The 27,976-nt window shown below is 46.1% G+C and overlaps 1 protein-coding gene across 1 annotated transcript in view; it reads right to left on the bottom strand.

Moving 5' to 3' along the window:
- Positions 1-27,976, bottom strand: part of Gnb1l (G protein subunit beta 1 like) — a 70,383-nt gene that overhangs the window by 6,804 nt on the left and 35,603 nt on the right. The window contains exons 4-6 of the mRNA XM_027924323.3: positions 20,349-20,511; positions 16,381-16,479; positions 11,726-11,941 (exon numbers count right to left, since the gene is read on the bottom strand). Of these exons, the coding sequence (XP_027780124.1) occupies positions 11,726-11,941; positions 16,381-16,479; positions 20,349-20,511 (478 nt within the window). The remainder of the gene's footprint in view (positions 1-11,725; positions 11,942-16,380; positions 16,480-20,348; positions 20,512-27,976) is intronic.

Here is a 27,976-nt window from a genome sequence, read left to right as displayed (position 1 = left end):
TTAAAAACAATAGATACACATTTTTGAACATGTAAGAACTCAAAAGAATATTGCTCCCATAAGCTCTTCTGGAAGAACAAGAAGATTAACTTCACTCTTATAAAAGATAACTGGAGGACTACAGCAAATGGTCTGGCAGACAGTGATAAGTCTGCTTACCTGCAGGATTAAGTTTAAAACATGGGGATTATGGTTATAGAACTGGTTATGTAATAAACAGAAATATGGAAGGAGGTAATGAGAGGATGTGGGTTAAGTTCACTTGATTTGCTCATTGTTTGTCATATGCAGTCAAAGACATAATAGTCAACCTCCCACTTGAGAGATTATCTGACATTCCACCATAAATAATGAAAAAAAATTAGCATTATTTCCTTCTTTTCCACCTGACATGAACCACCTTATTTTCCTAGTATTCGCTCTATATATTTACATAAGATAATAAAAATTCAAATATACTCAACAGTTTTATGGTCAGATTCCAAAGGTAAATGCAGATCTCTGCTATGTATGAGACTCCAAAGGAGTGACTGGCAGATATACAGGGAAAATGAAAACAAGAAAAATAGGGAGCCCATTTAGTAATAGAAAAAATTTAAATTTAGAGCCAAAGCACTAAGATCATCTATGACACTTAAACAATGATAAAAAGTACGATTCACAATGAAGAACTATGACTGGCAAATAAATAGGCTTATCCTTCATAAAGCAAGGACATAGAAAAGTGGTTATGATACAGTAACTGATACCAGACTAGTCATCTCACTGTAAACAACCATGAAAGTGAATAAAACACACATGGTAACTGTTTACAGACAGACAACAGGCAGAGGAGGTCAGCTGATGAGCAAGCCTCAGTGTTCTTTGCCAAGGGACAATGTTCTGACCACAAATTCCAGGTAGAACACAGCAGTCATGTTAAGCTGGGTGGCAGAGATCAGAATTTGGGAAAGCTAGAGGGCTGAAATCTGAGGGAATGAGGTAGCAAAATGGGAGCTGGGTGTTTTGAGGGTGCTGTGGACTGTGGGGGTTCCTTACAAGTCCTTGAGTCCTTGTTCAAGGACCGGGCAATGCATGATTCAATGCATACTATGTGGAACTTAACAGAGTGTGGCGGCTACAGGATTAAATGGGATTGGGACCAGCTGAGATGCCAGAATGTCCTCACTTCAGGAATAAGGATCCCACCTAGACATACTGTAACAATGCTAGAAACAAAGCCCTGTCTGAAGGAGAGGTAGATTTGGGAGTTGAGTTCTATTACACTAAAGGAACTTGGGAATAACTTTTCCATAAACCTGCCCTAATAAAGCACAAAACCAAGCATACACAAGTTCAAGGTGAGCAACAATAACTGAAGAGCCTACTAGAAAAAAAGGTAAATATTCTTGAGAGCAAAAAACAGACTTTGGAGTCTCTATAATGTATTATTTATATCAGGCACACAAACAAAAAATTACTAGACATGCAAAGAAATAGGAAATAAGACCCACAGTCAAGATGGCTGGGGAGAACCAACCAGTTAACAGAAACTGATCCCCAAATTGTACAGATAGTGAACATAATAAAGACTAGAAAGAAGCTATTTAAATTTTTTTTTAGTTAAGGAAATTGCATTCAAATAATTACAAAAATTATCTGTGTGAGTTAGCAGATAGGAACTATTAGTAGAAGAATAGAAATTATATTAAAACAGAGAAATAAAGAATTGAACATCTCAATAACTCAAATAAAATATTCATAGAACAAACAGCAAATTGGGAATTATTAGGAAATTATTTTCTATAAAGTTAGTGAACTACACAGCAGATCAATAGACATTATCCAATCTGAAGAAGAGAAAAGATAAAAGGAAACGAACAGACCTCGGGGACCAATGAGACAATGTCGAACTGTCTAATTTATTGAAGTCCCAGGAAGTTGAAAAAAAAGGAAAGGGTGGGAGAAAAAATATTTAAAGAAATAATGGCCAGTAATTTACCAATTTTAGAGAAAAACATCAATTTATAGGTCAAAAGCTCAGCAAAATAGTATCAGGATAAGAAAAAAACCTACACAAAAGTAAATGATAAGTCAAATTACTGAAAATCAATGATAAAAAAGAAAATCTTGGGCACAGCCAAGAAATATCAGACACATTGTATACTTGGCAATGAAAAGAAGATATCAGCATTTCTTATTAGAAACAGTGAACCAGAGATGGGCATGGTAGTACATGCCTGTAATCCTAGTGACTCAGGAGGCTGAGGCAGGAGGATTACCAAGTTTGAGGCCAGCCTCAGCAATTTAGCAAGACCTTGTATAAAATAAAAAATTAACAAAAGGGCCCAGTGGTAGGTGGTCCAGAGTTCAATACCCAGACCCAGTACTGCAATAACAAAACAAAACAAAAAACTAGGGAAATTTTTTTGCCAGCAGAACTACACTACATTTCTTGGCTGTTCTTCCAGTTAAAGGAATTTAATTTTATAGGAGGAGCACTACAAAATAAGTGAGTAAATATATTTTAAAATTTCTTGTTTTCTTAAACTACAGATGACTTAAAACTAATATTGTGAAGTGGACTTTCTGATATGTGCAGCAGTCAAATATATAGCAATAGCAGCAGTAAGGACTGGGGAGTGGATATATGGAATGGTACTAATATATGATTATTACATTTGTGAGGTGAGATGTGGACAACACTGTCTACACAGACTTTGATAAGGATGAATATTTTTAACTCATGGGTAATCACACAGGAAAAAAAATACAAGAGATATAGCTAAGATGCCAAGACAGAAAATGAAGCTAAATACTAAAAATAAAATGTAGTCATATGCCACCTGATGATCTTTTGGCCAATGATGGACTGACCAACATATTATGAAGACACATGCCATGGAGACTAGGTTATACAGGTACAGGTAGGCTGTACCATCTAGGTTTGTCAAAGCATACCCTACAATGTTCAAACAATGATGAAAATGTTCAACAATGTATTTCTCAGAATGTAGCCCATGATGCACAACTCTATTTGATTAACATTAAAAAAGGCAGGAAAAGCACACAAGAAGGATCAAAAACAGAAGTAAGAAGTAGAAAACAAATATAAAAGATGGACTTACTTCCAGATGTTTCAATAGCTATATTAAATGCAAATACATTGAATGCTCCTATTAGAAGGCATAGATTGTCAGAAACAATCAAAATGCAAGAATTAACAAGTACATACTGTCTACAAAAGATTTTTTTTTAAATATGGAGAGATCAGTTGGGTGTGGTGGCGCAGGCCTGTAAGCCCACTGGCTTGGGAGGCTGAGATAGGAGGTTCATGAGTTCAAAGCCAGCTTCAGCAAAAGTGAAGAACTAAGCAACTCAGTGAGACTCTGTCTCTAATTTTAACCCTCAAAATAGGGCTGGGGAGGGGCTCAGTGGTTGAGTGCCCCTGAGTTCAATCCCCAGTACCCCACCCTACCCCCAAAAAAGAAGAGATCAAGTTGGGCATGATGATGCATGCCTGTAATCTCAGTGACTGAGGCACAAGGATTGCAAGTTTAAGGCCAGCCTCAGAAACTTAGGGAGACTATTTCAAATTAAAAAATAAAAAGGGCTGGGGATGTAGTGATAAAGCACCCCTTGGTTCAATCCCCAGTACCAAAACAAATAAATAAAATATGAAGAGATCAAAATAGGTTGAAAATAGAAGCATGGAAAAAGTTGCAAGGAAAAAACCTAAGAAAACTGATGTTAAGGTGACTTTAAGACATAGAATATCATAAGCAATAAAGAAGGACATTTTAGGCCTAGTGATATAGCTCAGAATAGATCGCTTACCTAGCATATACGAAGGCCTGGGTTCAATCCTCAGCAACATGCATACACACAAAAGGACATTTCATAATGAACAAAGGGTCAAGGGAAGAGGTAATAATCTGAAGTGCTTATATCCCTAACAAAAGCTTTAATGATCATGAAGCAAAACTAGCAGAACTGAAGGGAGAAAAAGGCATGTTCGTAATCACAATCAGAGATTTTAAGACCTCTCCTTCAGGAATTGGTAGAAAAATAGACAAAAAAAAAAAAAATCGGTAAGGATGCTGAAGACTTGAACTACAGACTGCCTGGAGTGACCTAACCCATGCTGACAGAAGACTCCACCCAACAACTGCAGAACACCCGTCCTTTCTAAAAACATGTGGTCTACTCCCCAAGACACACCATGTGCTGGACCAAAAAATAGCTTCCATAAATTTCTAAACATTGAAATTGTACAGGATACATTCACTGACAACAGAATTAAACTAGATTAAAAATATCTATAAAATCAACAAATATTTGGAAATTAACTAATATACTTCTAAGGAACCTATGGATCAAAGAAGAAATCTCAAGGGAAAAAGAGAAAATACTTGGAACTAGATTAAAACAAAGATACAATATGTCAAAATCTGTGGGACAGGCCGATAGTGGAAGGTTACTGGGCTGGGAGATGACTTTTCAACAGCCTAGCAGAAGCAGAATGCTGAAATATGGGCCCAATGGCCAACTTTCCAGAGCATCATCTCTGGGCACCATCCATACCCAAGCGCACAAACCCAGAGGCCACCAGCACTGGCTACCAACAAGCCCCAACAAAGGATGGCTTTCTTGGCTTATGGGGAGGAGGGTCTGAAATGGAAGAATGTCCTGGGCAACTTCACAGTTCAAAAGGCAGTCACTCAGCTCAGTAAGGCACATCTGTATCTGAAGGGCCAGGAAGAATAAAGGGAAAAGGATCAAAAACTCCAAAATTGATAAAGGGAAGTGGTAACCAAAAGAAACTCAGCCTGAGCCATACTAATTAGTACATACAAATAGGCTTTTGGGCAAAAGTCCTTTCTGGAAATAATGAGGGTGACTAAAAACAGGACCAATTAACCAGGAAGATTATCATTTTAAACTTGCGCGTTCCTAAGGTAGCTTCCAAATGCACAGAACAAAAATGGACAGGAACTCAGGGAAAAGTAACAAGATGGGCACAGCATGAGGTCTACCTTCAGGGTCCCTCAACCTTGCCCACAGCCAGGCCTTTGTGCCTGATCCAGTGTTTACATGTGCAGCTGTGTGTCTAACAGCACAAGGAACTTTCTTTTTAAGCACATATGGAATACTTATGCAAACTGGACGGGCCCTTCGAATTTCAAAGAACTGATATCATTCAGACCTTGTTCTCTGACCACAATGTAATTAAGTTAGAATTTGAAAACTAAAAGATAACTGGAGTTGGGGGGTGAATCAAACAAAACATTTGGAACGTAAAAACCCTCTAATCAGCTCAGCAGCCAGAAAACAAATAAAAACAGGTTTGTCTACAAGTGAGGGATGATGAAGATGATGACATCTCATGATATAGGATGCAGCTAGAGGGTCATCCAGTGGGAATACACAGGTAAACGAAGACTGTGAACTGATGAGTTACATACCCAATTTAATTTAGAGTGACAGGGCAAACCCAGAGAATACAGAAAAAAGAAAGAGACAAATAAAAACAGAAATAATGAATAAAAAAAAAATGCAGACTTTCAAGATCAACAAAGATTGTAATGTCAGTGACTCAGGAGGCTGAGGCAGGAGGATTCCAAGTTTGAGGCCAGCCTCAGAAACTTAAAAATATCAAGCAACCCTGAGTTTAATCCTGTGTGTGTGTGTGTGTGTGTGTGTGTGTGTGTGTGAGAGAGAGAGAGAGAGAGAGAGAGAGAGAGAGAGACAGAGACAGAGACAGAGACAGACAGAGACAGACACAGACGGGGAGAGAGATGATTAATCAAAAATAAAAAGGCACAGTACTGTGAATATGGCAAAAATGTACATATTCATTACAAACAACTATAAAATGGTCATTAGGAAAATACCTTGAAGATTTTTGGTCCTATAGACACATACCTAGAAAAATGCAAACTTCCCTTAAAATCAGAAAGCCAAAATAAATCTACAAAAATTGAACCATTTTGGCTGAGGATATAGATCAGTTGGTAGAGTGCTTGCCTCCCATTCACAAGACCCTGGGTTCAACTCCTAGCACTACAAAAGAAAGAAAGAAAGAAAGAAAAATTGAACCATCTCTACAGAGAAAATACCTGCCATAGTGGTAATCAGAACCAGATTGACCATGGCCATTCAAGCAGATTTCAGTCTGGGGTATAGCTCAGAGGTAGAGCACTTGCCAACCACAAATGAAGCCCTGGGCTCCACCCCCAGCACTGCAAACAAAATAAAACAACAATGAAGCAGATTCTTCCTGCCCAGAGCTAGTCATCAATCAGACTAAAGAGGAGTTGCTTGCCTCCCAAATTTTAGGGCTTCTTGTCCTTCTATACCATTCACAGCATTAGGTGAGGGAAAGAGAGCAGGTACTGGCCAATCCAAGGCCCTGAACATCTCCAGCTGAGCACAGCAGAGTGAGAAGACAACACGCTAAATATTAGGTTATTTTAGGACTTCTTATTATATTGCATAGAATAGGATGGTCTCAAATTCCTAGGTTCAAGAAATCTTCTTGCCTCAGCTTCCTGAGAAGCTGGGACTACAAATGTGTTCCACCACACTTGACTTTATTTGGTTGCTATTAAAAAACAAACAAACAAAAGTTTTGAACAACAAAACTCACTAAATTACGATTCTGGGAAAAAAGCCCTATCAGTCTTAGAGATGTAGTAAACACATTGGGTAAAATCCAGCACCTATTCATGATTCAGATACTTCCCCCACAAGAAGGAATCTCACCTGATGAAAAACTCTCAATAACTTGCTGCAAACACAGCCTCCTTGTTAATCCAGCCTAGTCTGGTATGTCATTGCCCACACATGAGGCAAGTTCTGGGTTCTACATACAACCAGCACCTCAACTGCTTATCCTCCAATCGCCTTGTCACTTGTTCTGTTATCTCATGGCCAAGGACCCTATCAGCCCAACCTCCTCTCTTTCAGTCATCTCTCCAGTGCCTGAGTCCATCTATTCATGGATCTGCCAATGTCCCCAGTGTCCACCACCCCTCATGGGCTCACCCTTCTCTGGCTGTCTATCTCAGCCAGCATTATCCCTGTGTCCAGGACACTTCACTTGCCTTCTGTTGATCTCATCATTAGGAAAATACCTTGAAGATTTTTAATCCTATAGAAAAATTCCTACAGACAAAGTCCTATAGATAGAACTCTAGCTTTAGGGAACCTGTGTGCTTCCTGCTTATGCTTGCATACAAGCGACTGAACAGGTTTTCAACTCTATAACCATAAGCCCAGATGGGTCCTCAGTGTGCAAAGTGCCCAGCTGCTGGGCTGTACCCTCCCCTCTACACGGCCCCTTTATCCCCACTTGGCTCTACATACAAGCTGCCTTCAGGAGCATTACCATGACCCAGCTGATGGCCCATGCTGGACAGGACCATGAGGCAGTGTAGGTGTTTGTGGGATGTACTTGCCTATGTCTGCAGACACAGAAGTCCTTTCCTTGACTTCCAAGGACCAGAACACTGTTGGCCCAGTGGGAAGCTAGGAACCAGGACAAAAGACTGACTTGATATCATCTTGTTCTTTTCTCTCCTGTGAACTCTCCCCTGGTAAAGAGAGGATCTCTGGATAACAAGCAGTGAGCCTGGCTAGGAACACTTACTCAGGGACTCAAGGTCACTTCCTTGCTATTTCCTCTTTCTACAAATTTCCCAACTGTGTGAAGTTTTTCTGGGAGAAAAGTGCTGCTTTTAAATATGTCCCCTGTTGCTCCAGGTCAAGCAGAAGGGTTCAACAGAGCCCTGGACTGTGGTCTTCACAGGCAGGGCAGTGGGCAGCCTAACACTAGCTTTCTCATGCTTCCATACCAATGATTTCACCTGTGAGGGGCTAAAATATCCAGCTTCTGCCAAGGGACTTGGCTGTACTGAGCAACTAGCTGAGCAGTCACCGTTCTCAGAGAGAGAAGTGACTCTACACCTACCATAGCCACTCCTAGAAATGGGTAATGACATCAAGGCAGAGAGCCTGGTAAGAGGACAGAGTTCCTGGTAGGCAATGAGGGAGACAAGAAGTCTGTGCAGAGACCTAAAGCGGAAAAAGGTCAGCACCTGTCCTGGGGGTTGTGTTCCCAAGGATGAAGAGGACCTGGCTCCAAGGGAATGCAAAAACACTGGCCAGAGGTCTGTGCCCTCATCCTTGTCTCCTGTTACAATAGGCACAGAAACTCTGGATGCACGGGTAGCTGGCCCTGGACCCTGCAGTCTCATTCCTGGCTGTCATAGGTAGCTCTGCTACTGCCATTTAAAGGGAAGCTCCTGGCAGAGCCAAGGAGAGGAAGGGGAGCAGCTACCACTGTGGTGCAGCCAGAATGTTCACTGAGTATAGTATGGAGACAGCACAGCCCAGGGCTGACTGGGGTTGAGAAGCCTGATTATTACTTAAAGACTTAAAAATACTAAAAATACTACTAGCTGTAAATCAGTCCCTGCTTCAAGGCTGTGGGCCCTGCCCCAAGTATGGGAGGAAGGAGCAGGGCCTGCATACCACCTGTTTTCGACGACAGCCAAGCCCAAACCTGATGGCTCATGGGAAAGCCACTTGGGTAAGGCAGGCCCACAGCTCTAGTGTCACCAAATGTCTCCAAGGCAAGCCCTGGGTATCATCCTGAGCAAGGAGTCTCTTGGTCACCACAGCAGCCCCTGACCAGGCCATGGCCTGGGGCAGGGCCTTCTAGAAAGGATCTGGGGCCACAAGTGGCTCTTATAGCACATGACCTCAGGTGCCAGGAATGCACAGCATGGCTGCCATCTGGTTCTGATTACCCGTGTTCTGAGGTTTCCTCATCCATGTCTGCTCCCAGCGCCGGCCTGGGAGAGATTGATTTGGGCTCATTAGAGGTTTTAACAGAAGGACATAAGAAAGGCACATCTGTGGCATGTAGGTCTTGGGCCAAGGCAAGCAGCCATGTTATACAGCACCATCGCATAGGTGAGAATGCTTTTGGATGCTGAGGGCATGAATCACCTCACTTACTTCCAGGTTATCAAGGCAGCTCTCAGATGGCTTGCATCCTTAAAACACCCAAGAATGCTTCCTCCCCGGAAGTCTGGTGCTTACGGAAACTAAAATTTTCAGGGTCTATGGGACCTGCACTGGACATGCCATCAGGTAAAGCATGGAATATCTGCCTTTACCCTCTCCATGGGGCTATTCCCTCCCCTCCCAGGACCTCTTTCAGCAGCAGGAGCAGTTGGTGCTCAGTGGGGGCGGGGGGGTTGGGGAACTCTGCTCTTCCTTTGATGTGGGAGGCTGAGCCAGACCTGCCCAGGGCCTACCATCACCCCAATCACTTTAATTCCTGGTTTCCCTTCTGCTTTAACTTTTCAATTCATTAATTCCTGCTTCCCCCTTCTGCTTTAACTTTTCAATTCATTAGTAGAGTAAAAGTTCATCTCTGGACTGGAACGTACCCCATAAATTTAAATCTTAAGTTCGAGCAGCTGTTTCCCAAACATGCCAAGACAGACCAAGCAGATCTGGGCCAGAACAACCCCTTCACAGAGTACCGGGTACAGGGAAGCCTAGGTGGGGATCCACAGAGATCTTGGAGAAGCTGCCTGGTCTTCAGCTCTTTACAAAGTCAGGCTGATGAGGGTTAAATCGCTGGGGGATGAACACCGGAACCCATAAGGGGTGGCACTGATGAGTCTCCCCATCAGGTTTGAGGAAAAGGAGGGAAAGGTATGAGGAGAACTTCCCTGCCCCCATGCCTACCTGGTAGCAGCTCAGAACATGCAGATCCAGCACCCAGAGTGGCTCAGCCTTCAAATTTGTACAAATGACCTTTAGCATTATGGCTTTCATACCTGATCACAACCCAGGTCCATGATTCTGAGACCTTGGAGATACTTCTTTCTGGGTGAGGCATGAGAAGCTCTGCCCTCACAGCAGTGCCTCTGAGGGCCTCTCTGGGACACTGATGGACTAACAGAGGGACAAATAGAATAGCTTACTCTGGGGAGTTCACTGTGCACCTGTCACAGGCTGGTCCCCCAGAAAAAAGGTGGTACCCAGGGGGTATGAACCTATACTCTGAGTATGACATGTGCCTGCCTTACCTATAGGCCCCATACTGCCATCTCTCACACTTCTGTACTGGGGTCTAATTGGGCATGATCCTGCAGGGCTCTGTTCAGATATTGCTTAGCAGGGATGCTAGGCCAGCCTTATACCAAGGCAGTGGGCACAACCTTATGGGTGCTTCTGCTAGCCCCTCACTCTGGCTCCAAACTCCATTCTTCCAATGGGGCAGTCCAAGGTCTTCCCCTGCTTGACTTTAGTACCTGTCCTTAGGCTGCTGCTATCTTGTCCTTTTAGCTTTGTTCCATGTCAGTCTCCTTATACAATACTCTTTCCCCACCCAATGACCTCTGCCCTTGCTATCCTTACTTGGTCCCTTTTCCATAAGTCTTTATGATGATGCCCCTAGTTGCATTCCAGGTTTGGTGGTACCACGGGGGCCTGAATGCTGTTCAGCACCATCTGCACCCCTACTTTTACTCAGGGTCCACCCCTGGTCTATGTGCCTCAGTTCTGTGCCAGTGTCTGTCTACTCAGGGATGAGTCCGATGGGCCAAAGGTGAGCTCCTTCCCCCTGGCAACAGGGTCTAGGCTGGGAAATGCTGAGGTTGTTGAGATAGGCCTCCCTGTCTTAGGAAGGGTCTTGGCAATGTCCTCTTTGTACACTCCTGTAGTGTGTGGGAAGCCTGGAATACCACACACCACAGATGAGGGCAGGCATGGATCCTGTCTTTGGTGTTGTGGGTCCAAAAGCCCCAATGGGGCTGAGAGCTGGGCCTGCTATGGCTTCTGCTACCAGTCACCCTGAGGGACAACACAACTCCCATTTGGCACCCCTCCACATCAGACCTTTTTCACAGGGCTGTTTCCAAAGTTTCTACTTGTTGGTGGAGGCCAAGTTTGTCTTCTGAGGCTCCTGGTGAATGGAGTTCTTTGCCCACCCCCAGAACCAGTATGTACCCAGGCCAAGGCAGGGCCTATGGCCTGTGGCTCCTCAGAAGACCTGCACCAGAGAAAGGTCTGAGCATGTCTCATATACCCCCACCTTAACCCAAACTCTCCCATCCCAAATGGGGGAAAGCACACAAGCCAGGCCACCCTGTGCTGGGCACTGTGGCCATTGGTCCAAGCTTGGACAACAGGCAATCCTCAAGCCACACCAACTGGAACAGCCTATGAGACATCATGAGGAGATTTCCAGCAACCCCCACTCAGATCTGAGGCCTCATAGCCTGTTTCCTGCTACCCATGAGCAACAACCTCCCTAGAGTTAGGTTATAGACCACCATTGGGGCCATGGTTCTGTGGAGCATTCCAGAGTTTGGTTTTTGATTTTTTTTTTTTTTTTTGATTAATCAATTCCTTACTGACAAAATTCCTCTGAGTTTTCACAAAGGGGTTGGTTCTGCCTGACTCTACGTGCCTTTCTGTAGATGGACAAGACGTGACGGCTGTTAACTTGAGATCTAGGAGAAACCCAAACCATGTGAACGGCTGGCCCACGCCCACACCCCTTTCCCCTGTGCCAGCAGCGGACAGGCCCTCCTGCACTACCTCCAAGTGATTAATTAGCTAGGGATCTGCAGCAGCTCCTCTTCATGCCTAAATATTGTTTCAGCCTATCAGACTGTTAGTGCAGAGCAGGATAAATGAGGTCCAGGGCCGGCACACTGACCTGTAGGGCCTGCTGCCCATCCAGGCTCCAGACAGCCAGCGCCTTCCCTGCAGAGCCTGAGATGCCTCTGGTCTTCTGGGAGTCGAAGTCAAGGCCCATGACTGGCTCCCCATGGCAGGCAATGCGGCTGCACACCTTCCGCTCTGAGATGTCCCACAGGGCCACTGATCCGTCCTCATAGCCGACCAGAAGGAGAGGGCGGGGGTCAGTGTTAGCCTGCAGGGAACAACAGAGTGGTCAGCTCCCTGAAGTCCCCTACCTTCAGTGAGTTACAGGAAGACAGGGCTCCAGAGACAGGTTACCTCTCATGCTGGGCCCAGAGGTGGGGTAGACCAGCCTGGGAGTAGTTTCCTATGCTCTCATGATACTCCTGAGGCTTTGCACTCCTTTGTGTTCTCCTGTATACCTTGTATACCTGAGTACCTTGGTGACTACTACAACCAATATAGGTCTTAGCAGGGCCATTGCTAAGCACCTGAGGGGCTGGAGGGCAAATCCCTGAGTATACCAGCCAAGCCCCTAAGGCCTCACAGGGCCATGCTGCTTCTTACCAGCTGCCAGCATTTCATCTTGCCCAAAGGGGCACATCTGGGCATTTGCCAATGCCTTGAGACTGATGGGGACCTATCTAACTGCCTCCACTTCTCAGGCCAGAGGATCAAGGACCCCCTTGCTAGGATTGGTCACCTGTCTATAACCACCAGCCACGAAGATTGCAAACTCCATCTCAATGAAAAACGAACTTTCTGTGCTTTGTCAACGTGGCTGCGGAAGCCCCCGCCCCTGGAAGTCTGGTGTGAGCAGGCTCTAGCAGTCCTTGCTATCATGATGAATGAGGATGAGGGTCAGAGGGCTCTGCGCCCTGGGCGGATGCCTCGTTTATTTAGCCTCTGAAACAACTACAGAAGAAGAGCACTGCAGGATTCCAAGTCACCCTGGGGGATGCAGCCATCAGTCCTAGCTAAAAGCAGTTAACCAAAAGAAAACTTGGATGGTTGGGCAAGGAGGCCTGGGTTACTGGAGTGGACACTACATCCTCAAACATTACAAAGACCATAGCTCTCATTAGTATCATAAGAGACAGGCACAGTGGAGCATGCTGTAGTCACAACTACTTCAGAGCTTTAGGTAGGAGGATAACTTGAGTCTAGGAGTTCAAGATCAGTGTAGGCAATAGAGCAAGACTATCTCAAAGGGAAAAAAAAATGCTGGGGGTGAGAAGCTAAGGCTGCGGATATGTTTTATGGGAACTGGAGAAGCTAAGCCTGGGTCCACTGGAGGGATGGCTGCAGGGCTATAGCAGGAACAGGAAGGGCAAAATCACCCCAGGCTTGTAGGTAGATATGGCGAACCTGCCAAGGCCAGAGCTGGTCTAGAGGCAACCTCCATATGTCCCCAGAAATGGCTTGTATACAGACTGCATCCTGATGGTAATTCAAATTCACACACACACACACACAAACAAACAAACAAACAAACAAACAAAAAACAGGAAGAAAGGAGGATTCTAGAAGGAGGTACTGGCAGCTCTGTGTCTTCCTGAGCAATTCCCTTTAGGCATCATCTAGATTCACGTCCTACTCCCCTGCCAAGCCCACCCTGTGCCCTTGAGCTCAATCCTGAGAGGCAGGTCTGCCTAGGGTCTCTGGATGCACAGATCCCCATGTGCTGGCCCTGTCTCCACCGGGCAGAGGCCCTAGAGGTGCTGCTGTGCTGTTCCTGTAGTTTCATCACAGGGAAGAGTTTCATACTGGTGCTTTTCAGATCACTTGCTTGGAAATTATTTGTGCAGACTCATGTCATTCCTCTCGCAGATATGGACATAGAGTGCGCCAAAGTAGAAACACTCTCTGTACTACAAGTCTGTGTAGGCCATCAAGCCTTTACCAGATGTGCTTCCCTGGGCCAACAGCTTTGTCTGTATCCAGGTCAGTGTCAGAACCAGGTGGGAGAAGCCTGGAGCTCTACACCCAACCAAGAACACACACCAGCCCCTGCTAACAGCTGAGGTAATGTATACTGCCCCAGAAGCCATTCTAAAGAACTTGCATAGGGTCACTTGGATCTACTCTCCTAGGGTAGTGCTTTATGGTGGCATCTACTCCCAATTTTAGAGCCTTAGCCAAGCCTCCCACTCTCCCTCCTTCATAGGATACTCTCCTTCTGTGTCTTATGAGCTGAAACTGGTCCAAGGGTTTATCTTTATCGCTGACATTGGTTCTGGCCAGTCTCCGAGTGAAGGCTGTGGCCCCTGAGGGCTAAGCACAACTTAATTCAGAGGCTGGGTATGATAATCCACCTGTCATGGTTCCATGACAAATGAAGAACCAGCCTGGTCTGGAGGGAGTTGCCCTATAGTTTTGGTCCCTCCCAGCCACTACTACTAGTCCAGCACCTGGCCATCTAGCTCTCTGCTATGCCCCAGGTTTCTATAGCCTCCCAGTATCAGACACCATGGATCAGATAGGCTATCATGGTAGGGGAACCCCTGGTGGCCACACCCTTGGTGCTGCTGGGCCCCTTCAGGGATAAGAGGCTGTAGTCTTCTGATCTACTTATCTCTGGCTCCTCCCCTCATCCCCAACTAAGATCTGGAGCTAAGAATTCACTCTGTAGTCCTGTCCCTATGTGACCTAGGGATTATAGCAGGCCAGAGTCCCATGGGGAGCCCCTAACTCTCTGTTTCCCAACTCAGGTGGGTCCAGCTGGAGTGGGCCAGAGAGTAGGGAACTGGGAAGTCCTTGCTCTGAGGTTGGTGCCAATGATACTGCCTCTAGCCTGATTTGGATCCTGACCTTTTATGCAATAATAAACAATGTAGGTCAGTTGCTTTGAGAAACAAAATAATAGACCTCAATGTTTCAGGAAAAAAATATCCAGTCTAGTCACTCTGCCACACTAAGGTTAACAAGTTTATAACCCAGATCTTTAGGTTTGGGTAGAAAAAGAGGAACATTCCAAGTTACTTTTTTCAGCTGAATACTTAATGTTAGATCCATATCACCAGCAAAACCGTGATTTGTCCTTCTGTCAACTATATTAATTACCTTAACAAGTTTGTACATCCCTTTCTACACATTTTTCTGTTGGAATTTTTGGATGATTGTGCAATGACCCACATTTCTCAGGGAGTGGAATAGAAGTACAGCTGCAGGTGACCTGCCCCCCAGGTCCTACGAGCATCATGGTCACTGCCTGTGGCATTTAGGGGTGTGTGTGTGGAGTGAGGGGGTGTTTATCCTTCCAGGAAAGTACCAATGAGCCTACAAAGGAACCCTGTGTGGACACATTAAGTGCAATGACCTAGGCTCTATTTAATACCTAGGGCATGGTTGCAAAAGTGACAGCATGAGGCCCTTTACTTCATCATTTCATGAGACTTATGAACCTCTCAGAAGCCCCCACCTCCTCAAATTCCCTAGGGGCTTCTCTCCAAGAGGCTCCAGCAGCAGAGGGAACACCCAGGATCAGCTTTTTGAAAATCTTGAATTCCAACTTTGACCTTCTCAGTCAAGAAACTGCAGATGGCACCAGATGCAAGATAGGCCAGCAATCTTTCTGCTCATGTGGGTGGACAGAAATACCTGGGACAGGGTCTCTGGGAGTGCCTACCCCAGTGGTTCCTGTGTGGTAATTAGATACTTCCAAACTACAGAGGCCCATCTCATCTAACACTTAGAAATTTCTGAGTTCAAAGAAGCAGCAGGCACAAGGCAGGAATTGCTTCTCCCTGACCATGGACAGGGTTGTTCTTAGCACCCAGGACTAGGAAGATGACCTGAGGTTTATCAATTGTTCCTGAGATAGGTGTTGCTCAGTAATCTGCCCACCATGGGTTCTGCAATGTCAAAGAAGTTTCTGGGGTTCTCTGCAAATGAACACATTAGAATGAACACATCTACTCTGCTACTGTAGATACCAGTGACCCCAGGAGGGGAAACACTGGGCCAGTGCTGACCTGGGCGGATCACTAGGAAAGAGGCTTCACCTCCAGAAAGGCTGCCTGGGGGAGGACCCATCCCAGGCCCCACTGAAAACTAGGGCCCCAGTTTCTGCTAACAACATCAGGAGAGGCCTCCTAACTCTAACTAGAAAATAAAACTGAGAAGAAATGGCTGTGGGTCAGAAATTCCCAGGGGGCTGCAGTCAAAGTGTTAAGAAGCCCACTCCTACCTCTAAGAGAAGCACAAGAATTAATTCCAAGCATAATGAGGGCCATGAGGGGTTGCCAAAGTTAGTCAGTATTTTCTCTTTTGGCTTCAGCAAAGCCTGGGACCAAGGTGCCAAGGAGAAGGGTTTGAATCCCCATTGGGAGGCAGCTGACACTTCTGTCCCCTCCTTACCATCACCAGCAGGAGGTTACCCTGAAGGGTGAGCCCAACTGGGCCTGCAGAGGATAAGCACCAAAGCCAGGGCTCTCTGAGAAATTTGCAGGAGCCCTTTGGAATTAGAATCAGCAGCAACTGGGAGTGTGGGGGTGTAAGGGTAGGAGCACAGGTCTGGCCAGGGACACTGGGGCTGTGGTAGCAGGTACACATGTTCTCTAAAGGGAATACTGTCCAATTGGTTTGACAACAAATCAAATCCTGAATGGGGCATGACTCACAGTCTGGCGGGTGTGGCAGCAGGGTGTGGCTGGTGAACATTTGCCTTACCTGCCACAGCCTCAGGCACATGGGCATGCCTGGCTTGGCATCTGCCTCCGGCTTCAGGGTGCACACTGACGTCTTGGATGGCATCTCCAGAATCTGAACCTGACAGTAAAAAAACAAGTTGATTTGGGCCTATGCCAAATTGAGTTTGTGCTATACAAACAAGAGACTTTTAAGGCGATTAACCAAGGCTGCTGCGAGTTTCTGTCTGCCCCCCTCCCCACGGGGACCTGGAAGCTGAGTCTCCTAATTAGGCTGCACAGGCTCGTGGGCTTGGGTGCTGCCAGGGCTATTGTGAAACAAATGCTTGCATCATTCCTGAGTGACCAGCCCATCACCGACTGATGGCTGCCTCTGGCTCTCCTGATTCTGCCATCTAGGCAGAACAGACCTAACTCAGTTGGCCCTGACTTACCTTGGCCATTCTCCCTCCTGTTTGTCTTTCTTTCTTGGCATAGATTTTATACAAGAAACACTTAGAACCAACTCAGACACATCAAGTAGTACAATGACTTGCATAGGACCTGGGACCCACCAGCAGCCTACAAAACAAGCATGATGTGCAGTGCCTAGGGAAAGTCCATTTGGATCCTGGCTTTCTAGTCCCCCTGTACCAGCCTGCGCAGATGCCAGGCCCTCCTAAAACTGGGCTTGGAGACATACCTTGTGGCCAATATAGTCCAGTCTCATGTGCTGGCCTGTCAACCTGAGTGGACTGCCTATCTGACCAGACAGGATAGGCCCTACCCAACTCTCTCCCTAGAGGACAGCCAAAGCCACAATAATAAGACTTGGGCTCTGGAGCATCAATGGCCAGAATCAGGTCCCTAGTTGTCCTGTGTCCCTGCATATTTGAGCTTCCTCAGGGGGACAGGGCAGCACTCCTCTGAACTCAGAGGAGTAGGGGGTTCCCTCAAGACACAATGTAGCGCAGGGCTGGCCAAATGTTCCTCCTGCCTTGTGTTTGTTGTCAAGTAGTTCTTTAGCAAGTCAGGCCTACCTGTGCCTACCTGTGCCTTCTGCCATCACTCTGCAAATTAGGGGGTCTCTGCTGGCCCTGAACTTCCCTAGAGTGAGAGTGTATCTCTATCAATAAATTAGCAATCACACTGATATTCAGCCACCCTGGAAACAAAGGCCAGCCAACACAAGTATCTTCTGGTTTGCACATGAGAAATCTAAGGTCCAGAGAGGTTGGGGTGTCAACTGGACAGAACTTATACCTACTGATTCAGCCTCCCAGGCTGGGTTGGAGGACAATGTCTGAAGGTTCAGTGCCCATGCAAGTGAGAGCTGTGCTGCTTTCACCAACCCATCCAGGACAAGGGGCCTGGGTCCCTAAGTCTGAATTCTAGTTCTACCATGAATGTGCTGGGGTGGGGCCATGTCCAGGGTAGTCTCTGGGCAGGGAAGAGTACTGAGCAGCCTGGGTCTTCGGCTAGAGTTCTGCCAATGCATTCACCAATGGCAGGCTGAGCTGTGGTGCTCTCTGGGCAGGGTGCTCTCATCAAGGTCCCCATAGTGGCTCAGCCTCAGCTTTTTTTTTGCAGAATCAGCCAGTCACTGTGTGAGGAGCTATAGGTACAGGGTGTGGCTTGTAGAGAACAGCCAGTAGGCAAGGGCTAGAACTGTAACCCAAATATAGTGGGAAGGAGCAGCTGCCACAAAACTTGCATGTACCAGGTCGGGGGTGCTGAAGGAGGCAGAAATTTGCACAGCCCACATCCACATGTTGTTAAAGGAGGATCTGTTCCCATCTGCAGGCTCAAGAAGACCCCTCTGGTTGCAGTAAAGGGTACTCAAGTAGGCCAGAGGAAAGGTATGAGTCATATAGCAAGTCTATCCTCTGTCAAGGGGAAAGGAGAAGGTGAAAATCAAGGCAGTCCTGAGAGCCTGAGCTGAAAACTGTGGGAGAGAGGATGGAGGAGTGGTGGTACCATAACTTGTGTGCAAGAGAGCAGAGAGCTCAGGGCCTGAGCACATAAAGCAGGCCTACATCTACCTGGTCTGGGTACCCCAGCCCAGGCCTCTATGAGGTTGGAGGAGGAGTTCCTGCCCTGTGTTCAGAGCCTCCTACAGAAACCAAGAACTTTCCATCTGGCACCCAACTGCAACTTTTGTTTTCAGAAGGAAAAATGTTGAGTTGGGGCAAGTGTGGCCACCCAGATGGCCAAGCAGGGCAGGAGCACGCTCCCCAGGAATTGTCTGGGCACAGGCCAGCAATACTTTTCAAGGGGCTAGTCCAGGCAGATTCCAGGTGGGAATGTGGAAAACAAACCATTTCTCCAGGATGTGCATGGTCCCCAGACCGTTGCTCCTGAAAAATACCACCTGTACTGGGAGAACCAGGAGCCAGAAAGCTGGTTAAAACCGTGCAGGGATATATAGCCTCCAGGGAGAAAGATGGCAGGCTGACTTTGTGCTGGCCAGTGGCTTAGGGGTGGCTGAGATGGACACAGAGGATGGCCAACAGTACCACTCTGAAAAAGAGCTCTCACACACATCAGGATGGCATTATGTGAGTGTGTGGCTCAGAAGGAGCTGGCACTGACTGTTTCCACTGTCCAGGGGGAAGCATGCCCCTCCTTCTCACATTAATAAAACTTTTAACAGGTTTTTGGCAAATTGGCAAGAAAAGTGTATGTAGCTCCTAATTGGTAATTTAAATGCAATCATGAACAAATAAATGCCTGTTGCTATCTCATTATTTATGAACTGGATCTACTTGAAGACAAAATGAATTTTCTTGGGTGAGGGCCAAGTCTAACTGACTACATGGGGCTTGATCTGCCAGCATCAGCAGGAGCCGCCCTGCCCAGCACTATAGGCCCTAAAGGACCACAGGCCCACAGGAAGACAGGGTGATAGACAAAAGTCCCCTTCTTTTCCTCACTTACCCTCTGGGCCCTGGAGCAATTGTGCTGCACACTTACCAGGCCAAATGATCTACACTTTCCCTTCATCTCCCTCGGAAGCTGGGCCTATAGCCCTACCTTCCTCCTTTATACTACCCTCCACCCTGGCTTCTTGCTCTCTGCCCTTCCTCATGTCATGGGCACCCCTTCCCTTGGTGGACTCTGCTTTCTCTGATCCTGGGGGCTTGAATAACACTATTCAGCTGATCATTCCCACATAACCAATGCCTCTGGTCACTCTGGCCTAAGAACAATCTGACCATGACCTCCCTGCTCCCAATGAACCCCATCTTCCTATTTACCTGTAGCCCTGCAATTATGATTGCTGCTCTAATGCCCTACTTCTGACTTCACCAGGGCCTTGGTCTCTTGTCCACCACCTTTTCCAGCATTCCTTCTACTTTAGTCTAAGATCCCTGAGGATGTGAGTGGTTTCTCCCGCAACTGCCCCTAGGGGCCTTGGGCCTGAACATTTAGCCATTCTAAGCCACTCTTCTCCATGGGTAACAAAGTAACAAGGCTACTGGGTAACAAGGCCTCTGAGATACGGGTCCCTCTCTCTGGGCTCCTTTCTGATTCTTAAGTGCCCTGGGAGGATGACTCAAGAAGATCCCTCTGGTTGCAGTAAAGGATAAGGGTAAGGGGACTCAAGTAGGCCACAGGGCAAGTATGGGTCCAAGACCACTTCACAGGTGACCAGAACTAGGTGGAGCCAGCCATGCACTAGCTTGAGGTCACTGGAACTACAGTGAAGTTGTTAGTCCCTAGACTTGCAGCCATCAGCTCCACAGAGTCTTTCAGGCAGCAGTGTGCCCCCTTACCAGGTATGGAGGATGAGTATATTTGTTAAGAGAAGCCCAGAGGGGCTGGGGAAGTGCTCAAGCGGTAGCGTGCTCGCCTGGCATGCGTGCGGCCCGGGTTCGATCCTCAGCACCACATACAAACAAAGATGTTGTGTCCGCCAAAAAAAAAAACTAAATAAATATTTAAAAAAAAAAAAAAAAGAGAAGCCCAGAGCCAGAGGCTCATGGAACAAGGAGCCTAAAGAGTCCCTACCTCATCACTGTCCTTCCCTGGCACAGCAAGCATCCAGTGCAACTGCCCCTCAGCCAGGATGGAGCTCCTGCAGAAGCCCACACTTTCCAGGTGCACAGAGTCCATGATGGTGTTCCTGCCCTCTGCCAGGTCCCATAGGCACAGCTGCAGATCCCGGCCCTGACTGGCAAATCATGAGGAAGATGCTGTGAGACACCCAGTGAACACAGGCACACCCACTTGACCAGCATTGAGCCTTTGGTCCCCCAAGGCCAAAGGTAAACATGTTTTCAGAGATAGCAGCTGTTATGAGTGTCAGATATCCAAGTATTCACACCTGAGTCTGCATCCAAGGCACCCAATGTCAGGGCACACAGCTGCTCTGTGTGATCCTGGGGAAGGGGTGTTCATGACCATGCATTGCTAAACCTCTAGACCCCCATACACAGAATAAACTTCAATGTATGTACATTAAAAACAACCAGCCAACCCAGCAGGATATCAGGAGCCCCAGGAAGGACTGTGCACTGTGACAAACTGGATAACAACTCAGGGGGGAGAAGGCAGATAGAAGCCAACTAAAGGAGTTTGGAGAAGTGTTCCAACTGTAAAGTTAAAGATAACCCTGTAGAGATACAGTGGTCTAGGTGGTAACTTGGTTTCTCATAGCGGGTGGGAAACAGTTCTGAATCCAGGTCCATCAGAGTGCAACAAATATTTGAATAAGTGGTGGATGGCCGAAGCCTTGTTTGCCTTTCATAGAGAGTCATTATAAAGAAGCAGGGAGACCTAATAGACCTGTGGGGCTGTATCAAAGTCAAGAGCTCAGCATGAATGTGTGTGTAGTTACATACATGTGCAGACAGACCTGGAGATAAATGTAGATATGTATGCTAGTGTGGGTGGCATGTCCTTAGATGTCCTAGCACTTCCCACTGAGAGACCTAGAAGTAATGAGCCCACTCAATAGCCCAGGTTCAGTTTATCCTGTTCTCCAATTACAGGATCCAGGTTTCTGGAGAAATATCTGATTCTAGGGCTGGGGTAAGGGAAAAACCAAGATGAGTTCCAGCATCAAGTAAGGAAATACTTTTTTTTTTTTGAGTTGTAGTTGGACACAATGCCTTTATTTTATTTATTTTTTATGTGGTGCAGAGGACAACCCCAGCCCCAGGAAATACTTTTAAAAAAACAAATAAAGGATAGGGGCACATAAAAAGGAAGCTGTAACAATCTGAGTGATAAATATTAATATTAGATTTTAACCTAAATAATGAAGTAAATCTCCATGAGCCCCTTATGAGTGAACATATAAATAAATATGGAAGTAGGAACAAACCTTCCTTATATGTTCCATAGTTTCAATTAATGTAGAATTCTACCAAAAGGAAAATGAGGAGGAATGATGGAAATAAATGGTCCCCATAAGATCCAGGCATGGTGGCACACACCTGTAAACCCAGAGACTCAGGAGACTGAAGCAGAAGGATCACAAATTCAAAGCCAGCCTCAGCAACTTAGGGAAAACTTTTCTAAAAAGGATGGGGAAAGCTGGGGACATAGCTCAGAGGTAGAGCACCCCTGAGCTCAATCCCTGGTACCCCTCCCAAATAAAAAGCCCCCTATGAGAATACCCCAGTAATAGCCACTACAGGCAGAATCCACTGATGGATGCTAACTTTATTGGGTGAAATCTTAAAGAGACACAAGGCATTTGTATAAGCTCAAAGTGTCTTCCCCTAAATATTTCTTAACTATGCTGGTTTAAACAAAGACCCGCATGTTTTTGGACCTTCTCCCTTCTGGAGGTAGAACATAATTCTCCTCACCTGAGTGTGGACAAGACATAGTGATCTGCTTCTCAGGAACCAAGGGAGCAATACAGGATGAGGATCTCTTATTCAAAATTCTTGGGACCATAAGTATTTCAGATTTTGGAAACATATGCAAAGACTTCACTGGTTTGGCATTCTTAATCTGGAAATATGAAACTTGAATGCTCCAAAATCCTGAACATCTTGAGAGCTGACATGACACTCAAAAAGTTTCAGACTTCAGAGCACTTTGGACTTTGATTTCTGAATTAAGGATACTCACCTGTTGGATATTGACAGTAGGCCATAGCAGATACCTCCTGACCTAAGTGATCAAGGTCAACTTCACCTACAATGAGTTATGGGATGCCTTCTTGACAAAAAGGGCATTTGAGTTTGTGGGTTTCCTCCCCAAAACCATGACCCTCATCTAATCCTGAGGAAACCAGAGGGGCATTCTGCATACACCTGAGCAAAGGTCATTAAAAATAAAGTACAGAGAAACAATCTCAGTCCATAGGGGACTAAAGACCCAGGAAAACTCAGTGAACCATGCTGTACAAGAAGACATCAATGGGAAATTGAATAAATTGAACAAAGCTGGACTGAATGTCTACATGTTACCAACATTCTCTGTGTGAACCATATTGTGTGAGGTGTCCATGCTTCAGAGAACCTGGCACTGTGGAGGATAATCTCCCTGTGCTGACCCAGAGCAACTCAATCCTAATCTTTATTTGGTTTCTGGAAAACCTGCTAGGTTGAAGTTTAAATGTGCCTGGACATTAGGAGAACTAATACTCACATGGCTTTCATGAGTCTCTGCTGGATGGTACGGCCCAGCATAAACCTATGACAATAAGGATAATAGGAAGGTGTCCTTGACACAAGGAAGGATCAGAGCCTAAAATGGAGAAGACAGCTAAGCAGTGTGTTCAACACCTGAGGGTAGTGGGTAGACCAGTGTGTACCAAGCAGTGAGCAAAGGACTGATCTATTTTTCAAGTACAGTTGTTTCTCTGTATCCAGGGGTCTGAATCTGCAGATTCAACTAACTGCAGATCAGAAATGATGTCCAAAAAAATTTGTTTCTGTACTGACCATGAACAGACTTTTTTTCTAGTCATTATTCCCCAAACAATACATCATAATAACTATTTGTATAGCATTAACATTATTATAGAGATGATTTGAAGTATACAGGAGGAAGTGCATAGGTTATATGCAAATACTACACCATTGTATAAAAGGGACTTGAACATCCACAGATTTTGCTATCTCCAGGGGATCCTGGGACCAATCTTCTACAGATGCAAAAACATGATTGTAACTTCTTACATCAGTTTTGTACTCAGAAGAGAATTGTGAAAAGAGCATGAAGGCCTCCTGCTTAGTGATTACTTGTCCCAGCTCGGCCCTTCTCCAGCCCCTCATCTGTTCCATATGTGCCCATTTTCTCCCTGTGCCCCTCCTCAAACAAGGACACCACCTCATTACCAACATACAGCCATCCAGAGGTAGTCCCCAGATGTGCACTTTTCCAATGTCTTAGTGCTATCTGTAAAGCCCCACATGGATGCACACTACACTGGCTGCCAGTTCTCATATGCCTCCTACACCCTGCCATAATCCCTCCTTTTCCCATCCATCATGACCCTGGCACACCTTTGTTTCCTAGGGTGTCACTGCCTAGTCCCAAGTCCCAAGTCATGTTTGGGGAGACAGACCATGAGCATGAAAACGATGCTGCATCTGCCTCAGCCATCTAACCAAGAGGCACGTGATACAATCTGCCCACTGCTGGGGATAGCAATCCTGTCCACTGGGTCAAGATGGTCCCCACTAGGGCTGTCTACCACAAAGCCACCATTTCCCCTTGTCTGGTTAGAATTCTATAGGGAAGAATTCTGATGTTACACCAACCTAATCTTCAAAGGACCTCAACCTAAGCACTCACAAATGCCACCTCCATGTCACCTTTTCCCCCCTTTTCATGTTTATAACTCTCTTCTCTGCACAGGGAAAACTCCAGCTCCTATTATCTTCCTGATATTTACTGACATGCCCAACTTGTGAGCTTGTTTGGGTGATATGGTTGGCCTCCCAACCTGACCACCTTCTTTCCCAACCTGGCACCCCCCTTTCCTGTCTGTGACCTCAGAGACCAACATGGTTGAATCTGGAGGGGAATGAAGGAAGGAACAATGGGGACACAGAGCACATCAGCAAAGAATTCCAGAGAAATGGTGGATCTAAAAAGGAACTGTGATATCCTGGGAGAAAGGGAGGGGCCTCCATGGACTTAGTGCAGGATTCCACCACAAGAACCAGAAGCACAGACCAGGAGGGGAAAGCCTGGCAAATGTGACTCCATTAAAATGAGAACTTTGGTTCACTGAAGACACCATTAAGTGAGTAAAAAAAGTGAGCCATCATGTTAGAGAAAGAATTTTTGATATAAAAATTCTAAAAAAGAACTCTTTATGTCACTAAGAAAAAGGCAGTCAATTTGGCAGAACAGGCAAGAGATCAAAGAGGTATTTAAGAGTTTATCCCAATGGGCTGGGGTTGTGGCTTAGAGGAAAAGTGCTCGCCTGGTATGTGTGGGGCACTGGGTTCGATGCTCAGTACCACATTAAAAAAAAAAAAAAAGAACTAAATGGAGGTATTGTGTCCACCTATAACTAAAGAATAAAAATTTTTTTTTTTAAAAAGAGTTTATCCCAATGGCTGATAAATACAAGAATGAGGTCCACTGTGATTAGAAAACTCAATTCAAATTATACTCAGAAATACCCTTGTCCTGAGGGGGAACAGAGGAGGGAGGTGATCTTGCTGCAGGGGTACAGATGAACATCTGCTGACAAGTCCAATGTGTGTACGCACTGTGGCCCAGACATCCCAGCTCTAGGTGCAGGTTCCAACCCATAGACATGTTTTCATCTGGGCACCAAGAGACTCAGATAGGAGTTGTCCTGGCAGTTTCATTCATAACAGTCCCAAGTGGGCAACCCAGATCTTCACCTACAGGAGCATAGTAAGTGAAACAGGAAAATGCATCTAATAGATACCATTAAAAAAAAAAAAAAATAGCCACAACACAACTAATTGAAGCTGGGTGCAGTGATACACGCCTGTAATCCCAGCAGCTCAGGAGGCTGAGGCAGGAGGATTGTGAGTTCAAAGCCAACCTCAGCAATGGCAAGGTGCTAAGCAACTCAGTAAGACCCTATCTGTAAATAAAATAAGGCTGGGGATGTGGCTCAATGTTTGAGTGCCCCGAGTTCAATCTCCAGTATGCTCCTCTTCCCACCAAAAAACCTTTACACAACTAATTGTAGCTATATGTACCATGGTGGACCTTGCAGAGATTAGGACAAGTGACAGAAATCAGACACAGAGGAAGCTGTTGTTCCTTTTTAAGTTAAAAAAAAAAAACAGAAAAAACTAATCTATACTTTTTTTGAGACATATATTAAGAAGGTAAAGCAAGAACAAGGCATTGGGTCTCCCTATGTCATTGGGGAGGGCAGGAAACATTTTTAAGGGTGGCAGGTAGGGTTGGGGGAGTGGGGCTGCAGGGCTGGCAGCACCCACTTCTTGACCAGGAAGTGGTTACTCAGGTGCTACCTCTGTGATGATGCAATAGTCTGTACACTCATTCTTTCACTTTTCTCTAAGTATGTTACATTTCACCATAAAAAAGGTAAAAGAAACTTCCTGCTGAGGTGGCTATCATGGTACAGGTACAGGTGGAGCTGGTTATCCTCTAGCCTCCCCCAAACATGAAAGCTCATAGCCCCCTTCAAGGACCACTTGGAGAGACTTGGCTTCCAAACACAGCTGATTACAGTCCAAGTATAGCCAGCCTCTGCGGGCTGTAGTCTCTAGTGCAATGCAAATGCACCTGGGCATTCCACACCTGCAGTCGCCACCTGCAGGCTTCCTGACCCATGGCCTCACCTGCCTGGAGAGGAGCCCTACTCAGAGAGGGGCCCTACCTGGAGAGGAGAGGGTCTGCTGAAGCACCATTCTAGCTGGGATAAGAGGCACCATCAAACACTTGCTTTAAGCTTGCCCTTTGAGTGTGCCTTCCATGGTCCCAGCCCAAAGGATTGTGAAGGCCACCCAGGCATCTGGGCCCATGAGGAGCAGAAGGCCCTCAAGGGTCTATCTCTCAGCTGAAAACTCAGGGAGAACATTTACAAATGATCACTCTTCGTGCAAGTGGCTTAGAGGAATATATGGAAATGAGGTCTACTCTGAAAATCAAGGAAAGACTAAAACCACACAGAGTTCTCTACATGAAAGTGAGGAGAACTGGGGCAGCTTAGCCAGAAAGGAGTTAAGCTCCTTCAACAAGGATTCTACAAGCACAAAAGTCAGAGCCATCACCCTCTTGAACAACTGTGGTCCCTCGGCCATCTGCCAGCCATTTTGGGGTGGTGATACAGCATGAGTCAGGCACAAAAGTACTCTGCAGACTGTCAGAGGACTTGTACTCTGGGAACTAGACTCCACAGCACCCAGGAGTCCTGAGCATCAAGTCTAGAACAGGAAAATAAGTCTGTCCTTCTGGAATTCTAGGCCATGAAGGTAATGGCTCATGAATGGCCTGGACGTAATGGGTGCCAAGTCTCAGAAGGTGGCAGCAGGCCCATGTGGGGCCAAAGGCTGCTCAAGAAGGTGGATATTTTACTTGGTGCATTCCTGGGCTGACAACAGTTGAACCTGCTTAGGGGAAGATATTCCTGTGATTGAAGACAAACAGTCTGCTATGGCAGACAGGTAGCCCTGAAAGAGGACTTCTTATTGGTTCCCTGCATACTCTCCCTGTCCCTATGATGCCCTGTCCTTTCCTCTCCCTGTGGGAAGCCTCTTACTCATTCATCTCCCCTTTCCTGCTCCTTTCTGGCCCACCTAGTGTCCCTGATTCCACCATCTCCACAATGTTGCAGTGGCAATGCCAAAATGCAGCCCTAGTCAACTACCAAGAGATGCCTCTTAACTTGAGGTCCCTGAGTTTGTCCATCCCCAAATCCCTCATACTCCCTCATGCTGTTCACTGGCCAGGCTCTCTGTGGCTTCTTCACATGTGGTCTCTTCCACTAGGAATAACAGATCCTGCTCTGAAGCCACAGACTGGCACCAGGCTGCAGGAAGAACCATCCTTAAACATTTATCAGGTTCTTCTAAGTAGTTACCTGTCCAGATAGCATCACAGTTAAGAGGGTTGGATAACCAGCAACCAGACCACTCTAAACACATTGCCTGGGGACAGACCAAGGATACCAGAATCCACCCTTGAGTTAATAAGAGGCTGGGTGAGTGAGTATCTCAATGGGGATGGGCAACTTCTATGGTCCTTTCCAACTATGATGCAGCCTATAAATGATGCCCAAGTAATTTGTAGGAGACAAAACATGCACAAAAACACACATACAGTCTATAACACATGGGCTCAGGACTTTGGAAAAAGGAGACCGAATGGGCAAAAACCACAGGAAATGCTATAGGGCCTATAGGCAGGAAGTTAGCCCCATCACAGCACCTACTTCAGAAGTACACTAAAACAAACCACAATGTGACAGTCAGATGGGCTAGTATAACTCAGTGAAAGGACACAAGGCCAGGGCTCCAGGTCCAAGAGTCTCAGCACCCAGCCTTTGACCTGCTATGTTTACTTATTTCCTTACTGGCTCTTAGTCTCCAAACATATGCTTCATTCCACTTCCTTCCCCTAAACACGTGATGCTGTCAACTCTGCCTAATTCCAAGTCACAATCTGATGCCCTCCATGAAGCCTGGCCTTCTCCACCTTCTCACACCCAGGCT

The sequence above is a fragment of the Marmota flaviventris genome, chromosome 1 (assembly GCF_047511675.1).
Source record: "Marmota flaviventris isolate mMarFla1 chromosome 1, mMarFla1.hap1, whole genome shotgun sequence".
Taxonomy (NCBI): domain Eukaryota; kingdom Metazoa; phylum Chordata; class Mammalia; order Rodentia; family Sciuridae; genus Marmota; species Marmota flaviventris.
This window is presented reverse-complemented; position numbering and strand designations above follow the sequence as displayed.